Raw genomic sequence first — 22,216 nt, 5'->3', positions numbered from 1 at the left:
AGTTGCACAAATACAAATTCTCTTGTGATTTCACTAACTAAATATCTGTAGAATTTTGAATTGCAATACAGAGTTATCCATGCAGTTTGCACAAAGTATTTAGGGAAAAGCCTGTAAGAGGAAAAACAAAAGTTTTAAAACTCACTCTAATGGTTTCAGATGCAAAATGGCTTTCGTTAATCATCTGATTTCCAGTCTCATCCAGTTTAACAATAGCCCCTGAATTGGCCTGCACCTCAGCTTCGAAGGCTTGGTGCTTCTGCAGCTTCCCCTGCAAGAAAAACATCACAGAACGTGGCTGAGATTTGGTGCACAGCCCTCCTCCACATTGCCCAGCATCAAGATTTTGAGTGGATTTTATGCACATTCAGTACTGACAAACAAACAATAAAATAGTACAGTTGAAATCATAGCTGTATCATGTTTCACAGCTGGATCCAAACATCCCAATTTTCATTATTTCGTTATTGTGTTTGCTCTTGTACACTGGAGTGTTCAAACATCTGAGAACTCATCAGCTAGTTCCACCCACACAAGTTAATTTTCTACGAATATCGTTTTTGTGTGGAAAGAATAAGAATGAATTCACATCTATTTACAGAACCAAAGCACCCAACAAATTCTAGGATTAAACAAAGCTGGTTTTACACTATGTTGCACTGAGTAACTTTTTCTATGCCAGTTTAGCATCTAATCCATTATTAGAAACATTCCAATTATATCAGCAAAGAAATCAGGCTTTTGAAGAACGCTTTGCAAGGACGCAGGTATTTCCATCCAGCTTTCTTCACCACTCTTGGATCAAGTTACATTTATGTGTTTGTTCTGTCTGTCCCAGTTGACCTGGTGCACCCTGATATTAATAGCCCAGGAACAGAAAGCGGCAGGAGGACTTGCCTGCAGGTTGCTGGGGTCTTTGTAGTTTTCATCGGATGCTATCTGCAGTTTCTCTTGGATCCATTTTTCCAGTTCATCTGCATCACGCTGGAAGAACTGGAATCTATAGGAATCTTCGAGTTTTTGGCGCCTTAGAGAAGATAGCTCCTTGAACCTGTGGTAACGGTCCAAAACTTGTTGGCGCCTTTCTTGGATATCTTCTGCTGTTTCCAGCACTTTTACACCGCTCGGGTCCATTTTCTGAAAGCCAAAAAAACCCACATTTTGTTTGTATTATTATAAAGCAATGGTAGGGCAGGAAGAGATCCATGAAAGAAAAGCCTGCTTTTCCAAACTCACAGGTGGTTTACTTACAGTCTTATTCTGTGTGTGCAGGTATGTATATAAAATATAAATATTATACATATAAATAAAAGCACACTTCTAGCAGAAAGTAACAGGAAAGGAATATTTACAAAGACATTTAACATGTACCTGTTTAGGAAAAATATGGCTGCAGTCATATAAAGGCCATGTCATCTCAAACTGTAGCATGCAATCTAATACAAATGTTAAAAATGGGCTTCTGTGCACATATATATATGTAGATATATAGACATAAAATGCTTCTTGTACAACATATAAAATTTGGAAACATTTTGTTTAAAATACTCAATATAGATAAACAGTAAGATTCTTTAAGCTAACTGGTCCACATAAGTACGTATATCCACATATATATCTATATATAAACATTATACATACACATATATATACAGATGCTTCTGTGTGTGCAACACATTTCTTCTTCGTTCTCTCAGAGAATTAGAAAAAAGCTCCAAACCCAGCCTGCCTCTTCCTACACAACCTTCCAAAAGCCGATAGAGGCTCTCTGTGCTGCACGGGTCTGACTTCAGACAAGTCAGTTATGGAGCATTTTGTAAAACCAGTGATATCGCTCCAGCCACTTTCACTGAAAATCCATGTGTGTTGCTTTATATACTAAAACCTGTTACTGTTACCACAGACAGCAAAGAACCGACTACTATTCTGCTTTATCTCCTTTCTATAAAAACCTGGGATAACCTTTAATTTGCAGTTCCTAAACTTTCAAAAAGTGACTTGATTTTTGAGTAAGAGATCTGTGCATTACAACAGAACTGTAACACAAAATTAAAAAGTAGTATCGTGATTGTCATCAGAGTTTGGATATTTACCTACTTCTTTGGCAACTCACTCTGCATATCAAGAAGCTGTTGCAACAAACACTTCACACTTGAACAATTATGCAATTAACATCTTGATGTGCAAGTGTTTACATGTATAGCTCACTTAATGCTTTTATTATAAATTCTGTAAGCATCAAGCTAAATGTACTTCCCATCAATCCTGTCACAGATACAGAAGAAATCCAGTCTACAGCTGCATACTAAAAGACAACGGCAATATCCTAAAATATATTAAATTGTTATTTAGTCATTAATTATTAAAGCATGCTTTAATTGGACACATATCTTGCATAATTTTATGAAAGACTCCACAGGTTGGAAAGTGATCTATATGGCCACGTTTTCCATTTGGTGTCCAAGTGCTTGCAAAGGGACAATCTGATGGAAAGGAACATATGGGGGCGAATCCGCACATTCCCCAGCTCCCTCCCAGCCGCACCCTGCGAGCGCAGCTGTGGCGACTCCCCTGGACTCTGAGCCCCAACTGCATTGCGACAGTTGAAGGAAGGAAAGAAAATTCAGCTTTGCTTTCTCTTCCAGGCCTGGGAGGTTTTCGTTCATTATTGTCAAAATAGGACAATGAAAACCAAACAAAACCAGCCAGTTTGTGTAAACTGTACTAGACACGTGATGTCCGAGTTTCATCTGGCAGTGGCACCAAAGGCTCCACTTCATTAGTGTATCCGGGTATTAAAAGATCAAAACCCTGAACATAACTTGAGCTCAACTACAGATCTGTTCTCCTGAGAAAACAGCTGCTTTTTCCAGCACTCTTTCAAATAGTCTTTTTCCTCCAGGAGAGCAAGTTATTGCTAAAAACTTCCTTTCCTGTGCTGTTACATTGTGCTTGAATTCCAAAAGCATTTCTTTTAAAGCGAATTGTGTTCAGGAATAACAAAGTGGCAGTTACTCTAAATGCACTGCACCACTGTAGCCTGTCTCTGCTTATTCTGGTTACAGGCATTACCAGGAGAAAATTAAAATCCTCATTAGCCTTTGGAACACCGTACTATCTTTTGCTGTCAATTTATATATCAGTATTAGAAATAACCTCCACAGCCCAAGTGATTTAAACTAACTTTAAACCATTAAATTATTAAATTATGCAAATAATTATTTAAATTACCATTTAAATTATTTTTACATTTTTAAAAGCCATATGGGTGACCTTTTGTAATTTAGCCTGGTAGCTGCTTTGCCTCTCACCACACAAGTCACGCAATCCGGCTCATCTTTTTGCTGGAATTCGTTAAAAGAAAGGCTCCTTTTATAACTACAGTAAGTCAAGCTAGTCAATTGTAAAAGAAGTGCTTTGGTCTAGCAATAATAGACTGTTCTTTCCTGCAGCAGATCAGCTGACGTCAGCACGTCTGTGCTCCACCAGAGCGCGATCAGCGGTCACCGGGGAGCTGGGAACTCAAAAGTCATCAATGCTGCAGAACGACGCAGTCTAACGCTGGTGTTTTCACGCTCCAACTGCAGCACCCCCCAGGAATACGAAGCAGTTCTGCAAGAGGTTTCTAAACCTTCTTCACTACATCATTTGAAGGCATTTAGGATACACCCCTGCAGCAGAGCTGCCAAAGAGAAGTTGTGCTTTATGTTTCTGACGTGAAAAAAAAATTTAGTGCATATTGGGACGAGCACAAACGCCCAGCCTGACCCCAGATAACCGGCCCCGTGCACAGAGACAACGTTGCCCACGACGCGGTCTGTGCCGGCTGATAAGGGCACAGAGAACCTTCCAGATGGTGCGGGCAGGAGCGGCGGCACCGGCAGCGCCCACCCAGCCTCGGCCTGCACCTCGTCACAGGGGTGTCCCCAAACCCAGGGGTCTGAACCGTCCTGAAGGCATTTGCCACTGTACTGTGTTGCTGTAAGACTAAGTTTGGAAAGTCACTTGACAGCTTACGTCTAACTAAAAAAAATATTCAGAAACGCTTCTTTGCACTGTGCCATTGTGGTGGGGATTTTTTTTTGTTTTAAGCCAACAAAAAGAAGTAATAAATTTCAAAAAGACAAACAACACCAAAACAAACTTACTACTCTGATCCTCCAATCTAAAATGATTAGCCTTCCCCAGATGACACAAATTATACAAAAGGTACACTAAAATCTTCCCTGGAATCTACAATTGCAGATATTTCTAGACACCGCAGTGCAACAAGGATGATGTCAGCAACATCATTCAAGTTAGGGAAACAGCAGGACCAAGGTGGGTTAAACAGGAATTGCAGTGGTGCCACCAGGGCAGACACACGTAAGAGCCGTCAGCATTTCCCTTAGCGAAACATGTTTTCAGGGATTTAAAAACTCAAATGTAAAATACATTCGATGCTACATAGATGATGTTAGTGCATTTTTAAAAAACAATTACATGATGTTTAAAGAATTAAACTCCTTTTCTTGAAAAGCAATCAGATATCAGTATATAAAGATCACTATCTTAAGATGTAGCAAAATAATGACTTTCTCTTAAGACAAGCCCTGATGTGTGTTACATTATATTCAGCATACGTGACCCTGGGAATAGCCTGTAATACGAGTACTTTCCCTGTCAAAACACTCCCTGCTTCCCAAGTATGCACACATGAGCAGCTTGATGCATTTTTTTTTTGCATTCATCAATATTACGCATCCTAAGTCTTGTCAAAAGAGCATTTAACTGATATCAGCTACTCCCTCCTGCGGGACAGGAAGGGATTGCTGATGGTTTTTCTTTAAGCAAAAAAAGATTGAATCCTAATATTGGATGTGAAAACAACCTTCAAACGGAAAGGACAGATTAAAAAAAAGTACACTTTTTCCAGCTTTCATTTCTTCCATTCACAGTTTCCTCAAAACGCTAGGGAGTAAGTAAACCACTACATATGAACATAAAACCACCACAAGTGCCTAATTTAATGCTACGTTAGTACATACTAGTGCTGCCCGTAACTAAGAGAGAACCCTTCTGGAAAGTATGTGCAGCACTGGCTCCTGCTCCTGTGAAGGGAACTGCACAAATACATTGTGTTACAAAGAGGTAACAGAAGGATATTGTATCACTTACTCTATACCAGAGATTTAAGACGCTGTTGAGGCAGAATTAGCACCCAGTCATTCGGTTTGTTATGAATTTAAATCTACAAAATAAAGCAATTTTAAGGGCGGACTACTTAATGCCATAGACTCATACAGACTAACTGCAGTGCAGGTAAAATTCAAACAATCCCTATATGATACTTGAGTATTACAGGGACACAAGAAACCGCAGCATTAAAAGAAAAGCCAAAGGTAAATTACGTTTGAAAAAAAAGCAGGCTGCAAAGCAAGTGATTCAGGCTGATTAGAGGGTTTGTGCACGGCCTGAACTATGCACTCCTGAAATATGGAAGATGATTAAAGATCTGTTCATTTTCAGGCACTGAGTCTAAAAATTTTATTTCCACTATTAAAATAAAAGCAGCTGAATTGCCAATCTGAATTTGGTGCCCTTATGTACGAGGGGCTTTTGGCGTCATTTTGTTTTTAATACCAGCACAGACCTTTGATAAAGCTACGCAGCGCTGGCAAGGACTGCGCTCTGCTGAGACTCCTGAGAAAGCAAATTACCTCGACTGCATTGCAGAAATGGAGAGTTCACAGGTAATGCGATATTATATAATTAGCCCCAGCATTTTCCATTCCCATTTGTTATCTTTCCATTGTCATTTTAATTGTATTATAAATATTTATATTACTATCATTTCCAAATAAAATCCAGTTGCTTGTGTTACCCAGCTGAAGTTTGATCCATACATCCTATTTATTTTACCATCACTGGACAGAAAACACCGCAGATGTAGGAATAGTGACACCACAACAATACAAGGATTATAAATTTGTGCAAGTGGACAGAACAGGAATCAAAGTCCCCTTCAAATTCATAATGTTCCACAGTGTAAATCTTATAATTGTTGATTTTTAGATGCTATAAGTAAAAAGATACTGCTCGAGTACTTTTTAAAACAAAAACCTCTTAGAAAATCAATCCACATCAATGAGCTATAACAACTATGAAGTGTTCACACATCATGCATCACAGACAGAAATTAGGAAATTGAAAGTATTAAAGGAAAGGCAGGTCAGACTCAACACTGAAGTACAAATAAAGCACCTGCTATACAGAACAAACTCTCAAATTAACAGTCTTTTGTTACAAATAGGTCACTGCAATAAAGGCAGGCAAGTATGGCGATGACACTTCATGCACTATGTAAAAATACCTGGACTTTGACTTTACGAAACGATGACAACATGATGGAGGAATGTAGAGTCTAAAAGGGAGGGGGAAATCAAGATAACGTTCAACTAATGACTAGCATACAGACACGGCTTAATCCTTTTTTTTCTAAATACATATTCCGTCACAGTACATGTTTCATACTTTCCTTTTTGGTTCCTCGCCACATACAACAATTTGGCATTACTGTTATACAAGCTATTGTGAGCGACAGACCTACCCATGCAAAAACGGTTACAAATATCAACAGGAAAACTTAATTAACTTGGTATGTATTAACCTTTCTGGTTGTTTTAAAAAAATACTACTGTAATCTGAAGGTCAAAACAGAAAGGAAGTTATCTGGATTTGGCAAATGAGGCTTCTCGCTACAGCATAATCAAGTGGGGTGTCTTCATTTAAAGACACAAACTCAATAAGTAGGTTTTGAATATAAATATCTACAAAGATTTTTACTTTCAACTACCACAGTAAAAAAACCCAGACAAGTAACAGTTGTGACAGAAGGTATTTTTTTTTGAGATGGCTAATTACACAGCTGTTCAGTGTCTCTAACACTGAATTTTTAACTGAAAATCTCCTTGCCTCCCCTAACCCTACATTTTCCCTTGAGCATGCTGCAATCCCTCAAGCAGTTCCTGGACAACTGCAGCTCCGTGCCTTTGTGCCCGCTGAAGCCAGCGCATTTCTGTTGCGGTTTTTGCATAGCTCGATGCGGATCGGTTGCGGCAGCGAGAAGGCAGCTCCCCGCTCTGCTCGATCCACACTCAGCTACAGGAGCACCGTCCTGGACTCCGCTTGGCAACCTCCACCAGCAGCATCTGCAGTCTGCTCCACCCCATTTTTCTGCTGCCTACACTCCAGGGACAAATGGGAAAAACAGACTCACATACTCCACTAACATGCAGCAGAGAAAAGGGAGGAATTCATATTATGTCCTCCAATACAAGGGAAGCAATTAGTTGCCCCCCAAAAGCAATGTATTTTTGAATAAATGCCATAATTGCATAAAGTAAATAAAAATAAGGTAGTAAAATTCTAAGGTATTTGCATTAAATTACTAAGGTTAGTTATAAATGTAATAATTGAGAAATAGGAATTTCACACCAGGAGGTACCACCCTGTCTCAACAGATTGAAGGCTGCTCCTACCTTCCTGCCATGCAGCAGAAAAACATAAAAAAAAACACTTAAAAGACAGTCTTTCTTTGACATTCAACATTTTTGTAATTGTTACTAACTTTTGCTATTAAAAAAAAACAACCACAAATACGTTTGCTAACTTCATCAACTATGGATCTCACAGAAGCATAACATCTAAATCTGATTTTAAAGTAAAATTTCTATTTCAATCTGACCAGTACAGATGTATTTTTTTTCCAACAGCAATTGAAATAAATTACTTCTGTGAATAATGTAATCTGCCATTTTGATTCAAGTATTTTCCCCAGCTTCACAATTTCATCACTCCAGTTACAGATCCTGCACTGAATGCAGCAGAAAGCATCCCACCGTCAAGCTTTTGTTCATTATCTTCTCTGCACAATTTTTGAGGACAAAAGATCTCATGGAAGAACTCACTGCTAGCTGCATTTAAACACATACAAATCACACAGGGAGATTTAATATTTGTTTTGAACAAATCTGAACCCCTGACCAAGGCCTTTCAGTGAATAGTCATCAGAATCTTCTGGCACTTTGCTGAAAACACAATGCCAAAAGAAAATGGATTATTTTTTTTCCAGAAAGATACAGAACCATTTCAGGTCGAGGGTTTTTTTTTTCTACCTAATGCATTCATTCGCCATCTCCAGACAACTGCTCTTCAGAACCTATTTAAATATGTATGAAAGACTGCTCAATAGTCACGTACATTTTAGACCGGAACATGTAGCTAGTTTATGACAAAATAGCTACTAAAAATCTTAAACAGGCAACACAGACCTGCAGAAAAAAAAAGTAGCGATAATTGCTAATGTTTTTCCTTAAATATCAGGGCAAATTATCACCATAATGGTACATATTTATGGTATAGCAATATAGATTTACATCACTGTCACCAGACAAGGTGCATGCAGGCAATGAACTGAGAAAAAAACGACTGTTGATACTTTGATTTATGCTAAATTAAAAAAAAAAAAAGTTAATTAGGGAAGGAACAAATCCTGATTCTTTTATGAACGAAACTGTAGTGCTTGACCTATATACCAACATGACACATATATGAAAAGAACCCAGGTTGGGAGGATTTCTTTTAAACGTCTTTCTGCTTGGCAAGACACCTCTGTTGTACAAGCTGTTTACAGGCTCGTCATTTCACAGACACTCCCACCTCGTTGAGGAAAAGGCTCCCAGCCACCCCTGCACACCCAGCCCCTCCATCGCCCCCTTGTCTTCTCCCTCCTCGCCGCACCTCCTGACCTTGGTCCGGGCTGGAAGCCATTGCTGTGCAGCGAACCCCCGGTCACCGCACAGCGCCCACTTCTCCCCCTCCTCACCCCCCCGCCCCCCGCGGCTTCTCCTCAGGGGGTTTTACCGCAGCCCTCACCGGAGAGGGGCCAAGGGAAGGGCGAGGCGGGGGCCTCTCAGCCCGCAAGGACAGCGATCCCCTGTCACTGTTATCGACCCGCCTGTTTATCCCCTCCCCAGGGCGCTGAATGAAATGCCGGCGGGTCGAGGCTGCCCGGGGCGGATCCCGCCGCTCCTCGCCCGCCCGCCCTTTATCCGCGGCTGCGTCCCCGTCCCTCCCTCCCCTCCCGAGGGCCGCGGAGAGACCCCGGCCACCGCGGCTCTGCCCGCGATAAAAAACCCCACAGAGGCAGCCGAGCGGTACCCGAGGCGCCGCGGGGAGCCCCCTGAGGCAGGGCCGGCCTGAGCCTCCCCCGCGGCTGAGGGGAGCCCGCACCCGTACACCTGTCGCCGCAGCGGCGGAAGGCGGAGCGGGTGTAGAGGAGCTTCTATCTACCCGAGCAGGGTCGGATGAAGGCGGGCACGGCGTCCCGCCGCCTCACCGGCTCGGTGCGCTGCTCCCCCCGCCGGCTCCGCGCCCTCCGCCACGGACAGCGCGCGGTGCCTGCGCCCGCCTTTTTATAAGGCGGCCCGGAGATGACGTCAGCGCCGCAGAACGGTCTCCCGGCTGACGGAAAGGGCCGAAGGGCTTCGGAAAGAATCGGGAACCGGGTGCGGCGGGGGCGGGGCGGGTCCCACCCACCGGAGCTCAGCAAGAGAACTGCGGGAGCGGCGCATGCTGGGAGGGCCGGAGCGAGCCGAGGCGCACCGGAAAGTGCCGAGCGATTCCGGAAAAAGCCGAGAGGTTCCGGAAAGTGCCGAAGGGCGGGGCAGACCGCGGAGGGTGAGGGCGGGGTGCGCGCGGGGCGGTTGTTCCCCCTCAGCGGCGGGGGAGAAAAAATACAAGATACCATTGGGAATCGCTTAAAATGTCCATGCAGCATGGCGGCAGCTGGGGTTTCTGTCACCGTCTCCTCAGCCAGGGTCAGTCTGGGCTCTGGAAGGCCCGAACTGCTGCGGCTGAGGATGAGCGACGGGTTTTACAATTCAAATCAACAGGCCAGACTCAAAGCAGCAGCCTCAGGAGTTTTACATTATTAAAATTACATATGGGTAAGGCTGTCTTTTTTGAAGCCGCGTGCGGTGTCACGATCACGGGCGTGGCAAGGACAGGGCAGCAAAAGCTGCAAGCGCCTGTCAAATCTCTTTTAAAAAGCTGATGAATAAATTCAAAGCAAAATAAGCCTTTAGTATAAACTAGATGTTTAAAACAGGCACAGCAAAGGTCTCCTCTAACCTCTTCTCAAAAAAAAAAGACCTGGTAAGGCAGCAAGAACTTTATAGGATTAAAGTGGTGAGTGGGTTTGAGTGATTTCTGAGTTAATAACGCTTTCTTTTACTGAAGTACTTAAATGGCAAAAGCACACTTGCAGTGACATTGTATCGCAGCCCGTGGGACGCCTGGAGCTCCTGTCTCCAAGGAACAGTGTGACTCAGGCTATTTTAATGCAGGATTTTCATAGGTGAGATGCTCTCCGTCAGATCTGATAAAAATATCACATGAAGATACCATGAATACATGCATAAGACCTTATTTGCACTGCATCTTCATAATACCGAATGGCTAACATTCAAAACTGCTGAAATGACAAAAAACAGAATAGAATAATACAAGTCAACGATCAGTTCAAGCAGTAGATGCAACCTTAAGCTACAACTAAAAATAAATATTGATTTATTATGATTCTTTTGAAGTGCACTCATTCAATTAGAAATTCTTATTAGCGTTTTTGAAATAGTATTTGGGTGCCTTTTACTGAGGCAGAAAAGGATACCGTGTTTATTATTTACAAAAACATATTTCCCAAAAAGACATTAGAAAACTCTAATACCTGTCAGCAGAAAAAGAAGCAAGTTATTTTATCTTATATAAACATCATCAAATCACTCCCTGTGTTTTGGCGCAGACAATTGTCTCTAACAGACAGTACCAATTACTACCTCAGGAAAATGAGTCTCCAACATAATTGTAGATATGTAAGATGCAGTTAAAACATCTCCACTCGGTATAAAAAACCCCAAACATTTTCAAGTATACTAATGCAAGTCATATTGCTTCAGTGTTATCTGGTAAAAGATACTAGAAGAAGATTTCTAGTACCCCAGAACGATCACTGGTAACACTAGTCTAAAGAATTCCTGAGTCAGTTTACAAAATATATAAACCAAATGCAAATTTAACTTATTTACCAGCCAATTCTAAAGCCAAAGCTAAAGGTTTTAAAGGCCTGAATTCCAAAGTACGTCACAAACCTTTTCTCAGAAATCTCAAGAGCTACATAAAAATCAAATTCAGATTCTCATGTGGCCTCAGCTCCACGTTCTGCAGTTTCCAATTGCGTTGTCTCTAGGAAGAATAAAACCCAATCTGGTAAAAATAGTAATTTTAATTTGCAACAGTATATTGTAAAACAACGTACTGCTTTCTAGAACTCAGGAGCAAATTTTCTCATCTCAGAGGCCACCAAAATAGTTCAAGGACAGTGCACCATAAATCAGACAAACCTCCCACCGCTGATCTCCCAATACTATTTATCTCCTTTATTCACCAAAGAGCTGTAGATTTTCTTGATCATCCCTCTCCAACAGAAAACCACATCCTGCTCCTATAGGAAAAAAAACCAAACTGCATCACCTTCAGATTAAAAAGAAAAATCAAACTTTAATATTAATTTTAACAGATTTCTAGAATGAACTATTCTCAGAATAATCCACCATTGGTACAAAAGTATTACAGTACTTGATACATAAAATACAGTAACATCAGTAAGAAATCCATTTACATAAAAAGAAGAGCCTTTATAAAATGCACCTCAGGTACCCCAAGCCCACCATTTCCCCCTCAAATGATGGCAGAACATCAGCAAAAGTGCTCAAATGAAGGAATTAAGGCACCATTTTGCCACTTTTTTTAATAAGAAAAAGGATTATTATCTGATCGATAACAGACACAGAATTTCTGTAGTTTTGGGAACTCTGCTCTTCCCCCATGAATTTACTATTATCCATGCAAACCTTCTAAAACCATGAGTCTACCCTCTGAAATCGAGAGTTCTGACTCCTGGAGCAAAGTTACATTCAACAGAGAGAAGCGTCAACGCTGCTGGGCCAAGCACCTTTACCAACCCCACTGTAGTTTTCAGATGCTGTTGAGACAAACAGGGTGCAAGTACGTAATTAAAACTGAATTATAAAAAGACAGATGTAATAAATACAAAAAAAAGTTCTAGCGGTAAGTCTCTGAGATCGATCGCTCTGTTAAGACTTCATAAACCTGTGAGGTATTTTCACTTTCAGGAACAGAACAGCGCTGTGCAAATTTTCAGCCCAGGAGTCTTTAATCTCTGAAGCCCAGAGGTCACTAAGACACTATATTTAAAACATCTTCCACATGTTTAAACATATGAAGGAAGCATCTTCAATTTTCCATAATTTACTATGCAAAAACTTATACAAATCCAAAGCAAAGAATAACTTCAAATTATTTGCAACAAACACAAGTTTGTTCTGCCTAACATAAATCTTGATGAAATAAACATGAACACATTGATGGAATTATTTTCTCCTCATTCCTCTATTTACATGTAAACAGGAATCCAGGTCTGAAAGCACCGATATCCAAGGAGAAAGAAATATAAATGGATTTATGATCTCCAAAAGGAAGACTGCAGAGCGCCCTTTGGTAACGGAATTTCCTTCTGCTGTAGACATGTCTAGAGCAGAGAGCAAGACAAAGAAAAAAGGAAAAAGAAACGTGTATCTTAATTTGCTCAGGAAATGTGATGGCTCTTATTGGAGACATTCAAAACATTGCTAATAAAATGTACCCAAGTTAATTTTGAAATGAAAGTACAAACTCTGAAGCTATCACGTTTTAATATCATAATCTAAGTTGACATTCACAAAACAACTTAAATAATTAAGTATCTTACAGTTTTGCAAGCTTTCTTAAGAAAAAAGATGCAGAATACAATGCTGAACAAACGCTACAGAGAGTGGTTCACAGTGTCTACTTCCTCATGCATCTGATCAGGACAACAGATGAAAATAAGCAAACCACTGATAAAAAAAGAGCTGCTCCAGAAATGACTCAGCAGAATCCTCCGCAACTTGCACATCTCTCACTGCAACCCATCTCACTGAACGTCATTTATAATCAAAATACACTTTTACTGAGAAAAATTAGATGTGAGGTAAGAAAGAAGCGAGATGTTTAACATCATAACGATCATTAAGGTAATTTGAAAAGTTACAAAAGATGGATTACATCATAGCGACAGGTCTGGACTATCAGGTATCCTGCAAGCAGCGCTTGCCTCATTATCAAAATGATTTATATATTGAATGAAGGGAAAAAAACCCCAAACCAAAACACCTTAAAACTGAAAAAAAATTGCTTTACCTCCAAGAACTGTTTGAAACGCATTAAAGAGCCCATCTGTCCAGAGCTGGTAATTGCTTCAATTCTGCAGAAATAACAGCGCGTTTCAAAATCTACTTAGAAAGTTGGGTTTGATTTACAAGTGGGTGTGGGAGCGAATGGCAGAGATTGGAAAAGATGGACGAGTCATTTAAGAGCAAACAGTCACCAAGTAGAAAACAAGGATTATTTCACGTGCCTAAGCACAGATATCATACCTTGGGAAATAGTCTTCTCGGATAAGCAATATCATTTTCCAGAACTGAACCTGATACTGTTTCATGAGAGCGTTGCCACACACCTGTGATACAGAAAGCCACAAAGATCAGATTCCAGAACTGGGTTTCAGACCAGCACGACAACTTCAATGAACCTCTTCAATATCAACCACTTCGTATTTTATCCAGACGTTTAAAAAAATATACCTACACCTACAATAAACCGTGCAAATCCTCTACATGCCATTACTGCTACCAAAATAACTCTTTTTTTTTTCTTGTTCACCGTGGTGGCGGCCACTGATACCAATCTCGTGTTATTCCTCCTCTCATTCCAGTCTCCCTCCAAAAATAAAAGCCTTCCCTAGGACCATTTTTAAAATTCCGGGAACCTTAAATGGGACCAAATACAACAACAGAAGCTGCATGTATAAAAATGTAAGTTTTTAAATCATGCGGCTCCAAAGCTCTATTTGCAAGAACGTGGAAATATTCACATTCCTTTCTGAAGGAATAAGGACAAGTTAAAAAAACTCGCTCTTAAAATCATGACGACCCTCACCTCGGCAACCCCTTCAGAAACTAAAATGTCATCAATTTAGATTCCTTGAACTACCAGTAATCCATATCACTTACCTCCAGAAAATCAAAAAGAAGTGTAGCTGTCACATCTGCCAGAGGCTCCATATTCAACATCTGAGCGAGCCAGCACCAGCCGTAGTTCAGCCCATGAGGATGTGCCTATAAAGCAACACAGAACTTACCCACCACTTGTTTTAGGACTTGCAAAATGCTATTATTAAAAAAGGCAGTTTTCTGATTTACTTTCTTAAAGTTATTTTACAATAGCCTAACATAAAACTTGATCATTATGAAAATATAAAGGTCTACACTAAACATTACTTTGCATTGTTTTGTTGATTATGGTTATGACCAACTCCCTTCAAATATATTATGACCTGGTTTAAGTTCAGCACACCTTAACTACAGAGCACATTTACAACACATTTAATAGACTCTTGAGATAGTAACAAGGTTCTAGCTATAATGCCACTCATGCATACCCCTTGTTTGTTTCCATAAGGCCACCGGAGTTGAATGATAGCAGCATAAAGACGAATCAATCCTGACATCCGTTTAAGAAAATGATCTTGCTCTTCTATCTTAGAATCCTTAACTTGATATCCAAGCATCCTAAGTATGAGAAGATGTTCCCGTATTAGTACAGCAAAACACATTCACTTGAGTCCCTGCAGTTCTCAGCTTACTTTAAACCAACTGCACTGAGAACAGGGATACTCCAAAACCACGCAAGAATTATTGCAAAGGCTGCTCATTACCCTCTGGATCGTACGTTTCACTATTTTATACCACGTAGAATATTCAGGTTCTGTACTGGATATTTCAACTCGAATCAAGCTATGGCTATCAACTGTTCTTTGAGGATGAGGAAGAAGCAAAAGAGCACTTCCAAACCTGTAGGACACAGGATGCTCCACGGAAACAGGGTCAGGGAGCTGAACGCTTCTTAGTGACCCTCCAGAGTCTACGCCAGCACATCACAGTGCCTGCGTAACCAGAGATGGAGAAAAATGGAGCTCACCCAGAATAATACAGTCCTTGCCCCTGCAGGGTTCATGCTGAAGAAGTCCAGTACTGAATTTACCTCTGATAGTCTTCCATGGAAGTCCCCTCTTTCAATGCAGGGTAAAATGGCACGGAATAGGGGCACTTTTTGTGCAGATGAGCTAAAAAGAGGTCTCCAACGCGAGGGTGTAGCTCCCAGATTCCTGAGGCTACCACAGCAATTGGGAAAGCTGCATCATGGTGAGAAGCTACTTCTTCTTCTCCTTGGTTCTGGAGAAAGGAAAGGAAAGTCAGTCCCCACACCTCCACTTCTCATACCAAAAAAAAAAAATCATCTTTTCTGTGTAATTAGCCTCCTCTAAAGGATCCTAATATTTCCACAGCTATGTAGCCGAGCACAGAAAAGCTGATAAAGCCCCATGTCCTCAGCTCCCACAGAGGATGACAATAAACTTTGACTCAGGACACAAAAAAGGAGTTAGCAAATCTAGGCAAAAAGCGCAGGGCTGCACAGATATTTTCACTACTAACAAACATTTTCAAATGCTTACGGAGTTTTACTCCATAAACAAATTTTTGCATATATTTGTTACTGCGAGGACGAAAGAAAATTTCGAATAGCCCGAGTTTAGCAAATAAAGAACAGAGAAAAACACTGCCAACTTCAAAAGGTAACTTAAACAACACCACTTCATTTCTTGGGAGGTGGTAACACACGGCAGGGACAGAAGTTTGTCTCTTGGACCTTAGCTCTTGCCATCCCCTCCCTGCAGTTCTGCCAAGATGTAAGGTTTTGAGCATATACACAGTTTTGTGATAGATCAGAATATGTAACATGTAAGCCTGGAATTTAAAATAGTTCTTCCTCCTAGAAGAGCTAAAATAGGGGATGGGAAGGAAAGAGAAACTTCAGTTCTTTCTCCTTTCTTTTTTTAATCCAAAAAGGACTTTCTTTAATCAATATGAACATTAATACATGCAAGCTAAACACCTAGTAATTTTGTTCTTAGTAGTTGAAAACAGAGGACAGTGTCCACAAGAACTTCTTAAAGCACTAGTTACCTTTGTCATCCCAATAAAAAGAACATTTCCTCACCACAAATTTCTCCGCAAGTTTGTAATAAACAAAATCCAGACCCTGCGGATGCTGCGTCACTGACACAGTTCGCCCTCCACTCTGAACAGACTTTCCAGAGAGCAGGTTATTTATCTTGTCAAATATCTCTCTCAGCTGAGAGCCTGCAAATACATAAGGAATGTAGAGACAGAAGATGAGGAAACAGCAGACAAGTCTTAACCACATCAACTTCACAGAAATTAGACCTACATCCCGAGGGGCAAGGCACTGCAAACTGCACGTTTGCTACATCTGATTCAAGAAACTTAAGCACCATGAAGAAAGATGCCTCTTGGGGAAACAACAAACCTTTAAAACATAAGTAAACACCGTACAGCAAAGACTTGGACTGTGTGCACACCAGCCTTCTGCTGTAGGGACAGAAACTATAGAAACATCGGATACGTTGTGGCCTACAAACATCTTTACAGCAAAAGGCATTTCAGCTGGATTGGGGTCTTGGTGTTTTCCTGACCTGCTATTCTAGAGATCTGGCTCACAGGGATCGTAGCTGCTTTCTGCAAGTCTGTTTTTATCTTCTTAACCTGCAGAACGAGCAAAGAAACAACTTTAAACACCTACTCTTCCTAGAGAGTATGTCATATATTGGAATATAAGAAAATAACATTGTGCTGCCTTGTGAATGTCTTTAAAGACAAGTAAACCACTGTGACAGTTTGGATGAGCAGACTGTTAATAGAGGCTGTTAAGTTTGATTTTTTTTTTTTTTTAATGAAAGCTGTCCTGTTTCCCCCAGAAATTAAGACAATCACTCTTCAGCAGTATTAATCATTTGTTTGTACCTCATTGTTGTCTTTGCAGTTGCTGATTTCACTGAAAGAAGCAACGCACTGCTCAGCAGCATCTTGAAGCTGCCGGTACCACTGCATGGTACTTTCTTCTGCCTTAACTTGAAGTCCTGGTATTAAAAAAAAAAATAGCAGAAGACTAAGGCAGGCCCAAAACTCTAGAAAACCTTACGAAAACTTTTTTTAAAAAATTGCAAGGAACTAACAGCTGCACGAGTGCTTTTCCCCCCAAATTTAGTTTAAAAGTTATGTTCATAAATTAACTACAAGTCTGCAAGCTACGGGACTTGTCCTTCTTCACCTTAGTAGCTGATATATGCGGGATATCTGGATTTAACTTTACTCTCAAGGAGGAGGCCATTTCAGCAGTCTGTCCTCGTATGTTTTGTCATATCATGCATAACACACCTACATTCACAAGGCAGCACAATGTTATTTTCTTATATTCCAATATAAGACATACTCTCTAGGAAGAGTAGGTTTTGCTCCCATTAATATAATCAATTGATGCTCCATCAGTTCAATTTCAAGAGTTTGCTGCCAGCAGTCCTATGCCCATTTTGCTACTTGTGCTAAAAGTAAAGGCTACGAGAAGGTATGTCATCACAAAAATAAGATTCCAAAGTAGCATTTAGCCTAACAGTAAAATAAAGTGCAAGGAGGGGAAAAAAAAAAAAAAAAAGTGTAACCAACCTTCTTTCTGCTGCTTTCCTCCTGACTGCTGTGCAGGGGCGGGAGGCTGAGCCTTCATTTGCTCTTTTTTCAGTAACTCTTTTTGCTTTTGTCTCTCTTCCTCTTCGTCTTTTCTCCTCTTCTCTTCCACAGCTGCAGCAATTTCTTGCTGCATGCTGGAGATCAACCCTCGCATCTCCTGCAGTGCTCGTTCAGTGTTGGCCACATCCACTTGAGTAGGGAAACCTCTCTGTCAGGAAACAGAGGAGATAATAATCACTCTTTTCTTCCACTATCTATAGGGGAACAGCAAGAGCGAGGAGCCTTCAAAGCATCAGCCTTCAGGTAATCTGGGAGCCAACTGCATCTTTTATCCTGTTTGGTGAAAATATCTTTTTCTCCTTTATCTTTACATAACATCGGTCATAACATTTGTAAATAATGTTAGTCCATGACAATTTCGCAAGATCTTGGACAACAAAAAATAATAACACACTTGGACAAGTATAAGAGAACCCCAAAGCAAAGCCCAGGCAGCCTCCTCTGCAGAAATGCAGCTGTGAGAAGCTGGGACAGAGAATTAGCCTTATTACAGTGGTTTATTTTTCAACGTTTGTATCCCACTATTACATAGAGAAATAAATATCTAAAAAACCTACTTACAGCAAAAAGGCTTACAAGTATAGGAGAATCATAATGTGTTGAATATTTAATAATTTATGAAGCACTCCACTTTCATGGTTGTCTCAAAAAGGAACTTTACAGCATCAAGACTTTACAGAATTTAATATTCAGTCTTTCTTGTGTAGAAATCCTCATGCATTTTTATAAGCTCTTTTCAAGACAAGAGCTGAAGTGCCTCAGAAAAGAATTCTCCTTTTAAAGTAGATGAATATCTAGGATGTAGTAGGATGAATATCTAAAAACATTTCTGCAACATCTTCTTTAACGGCCTCATAACAAGCTGCCTTTGGAGACAACTAAGGAAGTTTTATGAAGGAATAACAACCAAAGTTAGGAACAAATCTAGAGCCTGTACCTCACTTGTGGTGCGGATGAGTCCTGACACCAGCCCACAGATCTGGTTGCCACGATTACTGTACGCAGAAAGGTCAATTCTTGGCAGGTCTTTGTGTCTGTAATTGGGATCAATCTGCTGGTTGAGCTGCAGAACTTCCTCCTGGATGGAATAAAGGCGGCGCAACCTTTCCTGGCCCTCTTCCTTACGCAAACGCTCCAGCTCTTCCTGACGCTGCCTCTGCTGCTCTGCCTCGCGCAGTTTGAGGTTTAATACCTGGGGATAGACAGAAGACACACAAAATACTTAAATAACTCCAGACTTATAGGTCTTTCCTGATCCTACAACATGTGCCCTTACTGCATTTCCAGAACTCAAGGTGAGCACCAGAAAACACATCCTCAATCCAGGAGTGTCACGTAAACACAAATAAACCAACTGATCTTTCCAGTTCCCACCGAGGAGTCATGGTCTTTTATGAAAGAAAACTCTTAAAAGTCTCAGACCTTTGCTCTGTGTCTGTGTTCTTCCTTCAGCTTCTCTTGCTGCCCCTGCGCCTCCTTTGAGCTGCAAAACACATAAAGACAGAAAAATTATGTCCAAGACATGCACAAAACACAAAGAAACAGCAAGTAACTTTTAAAGTAGGCCAAAGTAAAGGAACTTTAACTGTCACATATATAGTCTTTTTCTAACCACTGAAACCTCAACAGTAGCCAGAGATCTACTCTGTCAGACAAACAACAGGATAGTTAATGTAAGAAAAGCAGCAGGTGACATTTTCAAGCACAAGTGACTATCATAGAGTTGTCAGGCACAAGAATTAACCCCTACTTTGATTAAATGCTATAACATCTTATGGCTACCAGAGCTAATCTCACCTCTTCTCCATTACTTCTTGCAAATCTTGGAATTCCTGATGCTGCTTTAGCTCCTTAAGTTCATCAAAGCGCTTCAGTTGTTCACTTGCCAGGTCGGACACTGCCCTCACCATCTGCTCTTGCTGCTCCTGCCGCTGCCTGAGCCCCTCCTGCAGATCGCGCCACAACCGAGCAAACACCGAAGTTTTGGCAGAAGAAAATAAAAATTAAATTACCAAAAGTGGGCCAATGTTTAGGATAACTTATTGTCCTGAGACTTTTACTAGAGCAGTGTTACATCTGGTTATATAGCTCTCCTGCAATTCACAGATACCCTCAACATTTTTTGTGTGTGTTTCACCTTTTTTTTTTTTTTTTAAAATTTGGTTGGTGGTGTGTTTTGGTTTGGTTTTTTTACCTTTCCTTTCAGCCTGTGCATCTCCTCATACATCCGAATGCAGCCTTCGACTTCTGTGACTTTAGATGGAAGAGCCACTGGAAAGACTTCGTGATCCATTTCCAGCAGACTAAGATCTTCATTTCCCTGCATGGTCAGCATATAAGCAAAATCACTGACCAAGTACAGCATCAGCAACTCACAGAAAACATCAGGTAAATCAAGTCTCCTAAACTGCTCATTATTTTTAGAGAAACAGACCAAGGGGTCAATCAATGCACAATTTTTTAGAGTAGTTACATACCCCAATGGTGTAGCCTCACCATTTTGAGTATCCTCCAGCACCTACATGAATTTGGGATAATGATTTTTCTTAATGACTAAAACTGGGAGAAGAGACACCAACAGCCTGTAGGACTGACTGTCACCTAGAAAGGTCAGACAGAGTCCCCACGTTCTCTTCACATTCAGTGAGGATGTTATACTGGAAGAAGCCAAGACAGGTTTATACTTTGAATCATTCTTCAGGAGGAGTCTTCAGAGTCTCTCTTATAATTTTCATCAGATCTTGTTGCTTTATTAAGATGTTTTCCTCATAATACATTTTTAAGTCTAAATGAGGGCAAGATCATGCAAAACTTTACTGCTCAGTATCCCTGTTACGTGGTGAAGTCATAATTTAATGCATAGCAACAGGTATTTGTTTTCTTCTCAGGTGCTCCATCAACTTGATTCCCTCCACAATGCAATTGTTCATTGCCCAAGGGAGCCAAGACACAGCTACGGCATCCAAAGACTCCAGAGAACCCAAGAGGGGACTCTGGGAATCTTGCCACAGGCCTGACCCCACTCTGTGACCTGATCCCTCCAAACAGGTGAATCCTGTGCTATCGATCCATACACCTACGCAGCTACAACTTCATTTTCTTTGGTCATGGTGAAAAAGGGAGTTTGCTTGTGGCCCACCATGAAACGTTATTCTACGAAGACCTCATTAATACTAATTTTATCATCACTGGTTTATCCTACAAGAAGTTGAAACTAAGTACGTTTTTCCCCGCAAAAACAGAGCACAAGCCAAACTTTATCAGACAATTTATGGCAGCAAGTTGGCACTTTTTTTGTCACAGCTGCTCACACATGGGTTATAATCTGAGAAGTACCTTTGTTTCGCTTGGCTCTGCAGGTGAAAGGGGTGAAGAGCCCCGGCAGCTGGCAGACGTGACCTTCTCCAGAGGAGACGACCCGTTTGTGAGGGGAGCGGGTTCTTTAGGCGTTGAACTTCTAGAGGGTGCAATTTCTGGGGCCAATTGCCCAACCACTCTGTCTAGGACCCAGCCAGAGTACGGGGACAGCACAAGGGGGGACATGCAGCCCTCCAAGAGATCCTGGGGAGAAAACGTCTTCTGTGAACGTGACACATATCAAGAAAGCGACAAATCATTAACGCACACCAAAAACATTTGCACAGATCAACAGGTGCTTTGCAACCACAGCTCAGAAACCCATTTACTCATTTATTCTGCTGTTTTTTTCAACACTTTCCCCAGGTTCCCCTATTTTGCAGGACCGCCACGTTTGAGCTTTCTCCTGTACCAGCCCCTCCTGCCCAAACCCTGCGATATTGAGTCAGGACGAAGGACCCGACCTGCTGGAGGGGGAGCTGAGGGGCCCAGGTGCTGACACACCAGGAGCGGACAGCACAGATAACATAAAGCGATATATATTAACACATTTCAAGCCCTAGGGACTGTTAAGGAGGCGAGAGTCGATGTGTCACCGCCAGGCCCGGTCACGGATCCCACCTCAGCCATCCAGACCCCGTGTGTGCAAAGCGGTACCGCCGCGGCCCGGGGGCCCCCAGCCGCCCGGCAGCCCTCACCTCATCCTGCGGCCAGCGGCGGCCGTAGCTCAGGCGGCCCTTGCTGGAGGAGCGCAGAGCCGCCAGCGTCTCCCAGCGCAGCGCCCGCGGCTCCATGGCCCCCGCTCCGCCGCGCCGGCCTCAGCCCCGCCCTTCCGCTTCCGGGAGCCGCTTCCCGCCCCGGGCGGGACCGAGCTCCGGGTTTCAGGGTTCGAATCCCGACCGCACCACCTCCCAGCGCCGTCTGGAGTTTTTTAAATCTGAAACACAGGTTTTGGCTGGGATAGTTAATTTTCTTCCTCGTAGCTGGTTGTTTTCGAT

General features: G+C 41.6%; 2 protein-coding genes across 9 annotated transcripts in view; both read right to left on the bottom strand.

The window, feature by feature from the left end:
• SPTAN1 (spectrin alpha, non-erythrocytic 1) overlaps positions 1-9,482 on the bottom strand; it is a 48,617-nt gene extending 39,135 nt beyond the window's left edge. For 3 of the 7 annotated variants that reach the window (XM_065648311.1, XM_065648313.1, XM_065648316.1), the window contains exons 1-4: positions 9,380-9,474; positions 6,353-6,403; positions 898-1,137; positions 146-271 (exon numbers count right to left, since the gene is read on the bottom strand). In XM_065648311.1, the coding sequence (XP_065504383.1) occupies positions 146-271; positions 898-1,137; positions 6,353-6,385 (399 nt within the window). In that variant the 5' untranslated portion in view covers positions 6,386-6,403; positions 9,380-9,474. Of the gene's footprint in view, positions 1-145; positions 272-897; positions 1,138-6,352; positions 6,404-9,333; positions 9,351-9,379 lie in introns of those variants that run through there. The other 4 variants (XM_065648315.1, XM_065648317.1, XM_065648312.1 and 1 more) reach the window with 3 other exon arrangements.
• A 2,175-nt stretch (positions 9,483-11,657) lies between these two features.
• Positions 11,658-22,034, bottom strand: GLE1 (GLE1 RNA export mediator). Of its 2 annotated transcripts, XM_065648430.1 has the most exons (16): positions 21,917-22,034; positions 21,198-21,422; positions 20,056-20,181; positions 19,659-19,807; positions 19,284-19,344; positions 18,799-19,053; positions 17,781-18,009; positions 17,082-17,197; positions 16,754-16,823; positions 16,258-16,400; positions 15,241-15,431; positions 14,639-14,768; positions 14,211-14,315; positions 13,575-13,657; positions 13,339-13,402; positions 11,658-12,649 (listed from the first exon to the last, which is right to left on the bottom strand). In XM_065648430.1, the coding sequence occupies exons 1-16, from the start codon at positions 22,010-22,012 to the stop codon at positions 12,581-12,583; spliced, it is 2,112 nt and encodes a 703-aa protein (XP_065504502.1). In that variant the 5' UTR covers positions 22,013-22,034; the 3' UTR covers positions 11,658-12,580. The 2 variants fall into 2 exon arrangements, with proteins under 2 accessions (XP_065504502.1, XP_065504501.1); XM_065648429.1 differs by lacking the exons at positions 16,754-16,823; positions 17,082-17,197 and having other exon boundaries at positions 21,917-22,030.
• Positions 22,035-22,216: the final 182 nt, after the last annotated feature.

Source organism: Caloenas nicobarica, chromosome 19, assembly GCF_036013445.1.
Source record: "Caloenas nicobarica isolate bCalNic1 chromosome 19, bCalNic1.hap1, whole genome shotgun sequence".
Lineage (NCBI taxonomy): Eukaryota > Metazoa > Chordata > Aves > Columbiformes > Columbidae > Caloenas > Caloenas nicobarica.
This window is presented reverse-complemented; position numbering and strand designations above follow the sequence as displayed.

Excerpts from the sequence above, each read along its gene's own strand:
- GLE1 (XM_065648430.1), bottom strand. The coding sequence starts at position 22,012 with ATGGAGCCGCGGGCGCTGCGCTGGGAGACGCTGGCGGCTCTGCGCTCC. Across the intron at positions 19,808-20,055 it reads TGCACAGGCTGAAAGGAAAG|GAGGGGCTCAGGCAGCGGCA; the intron begins GTAAAAAAACCA and ends CGCGATCTGCAG. Across the intron at positions 13,403-13,574 it reads CGAGAAGACTATTTCCCAAG|AATTGAAGCAATTACCAGCT; the intron begins GTATGATATCTG and ends TTATTTCTGCAG.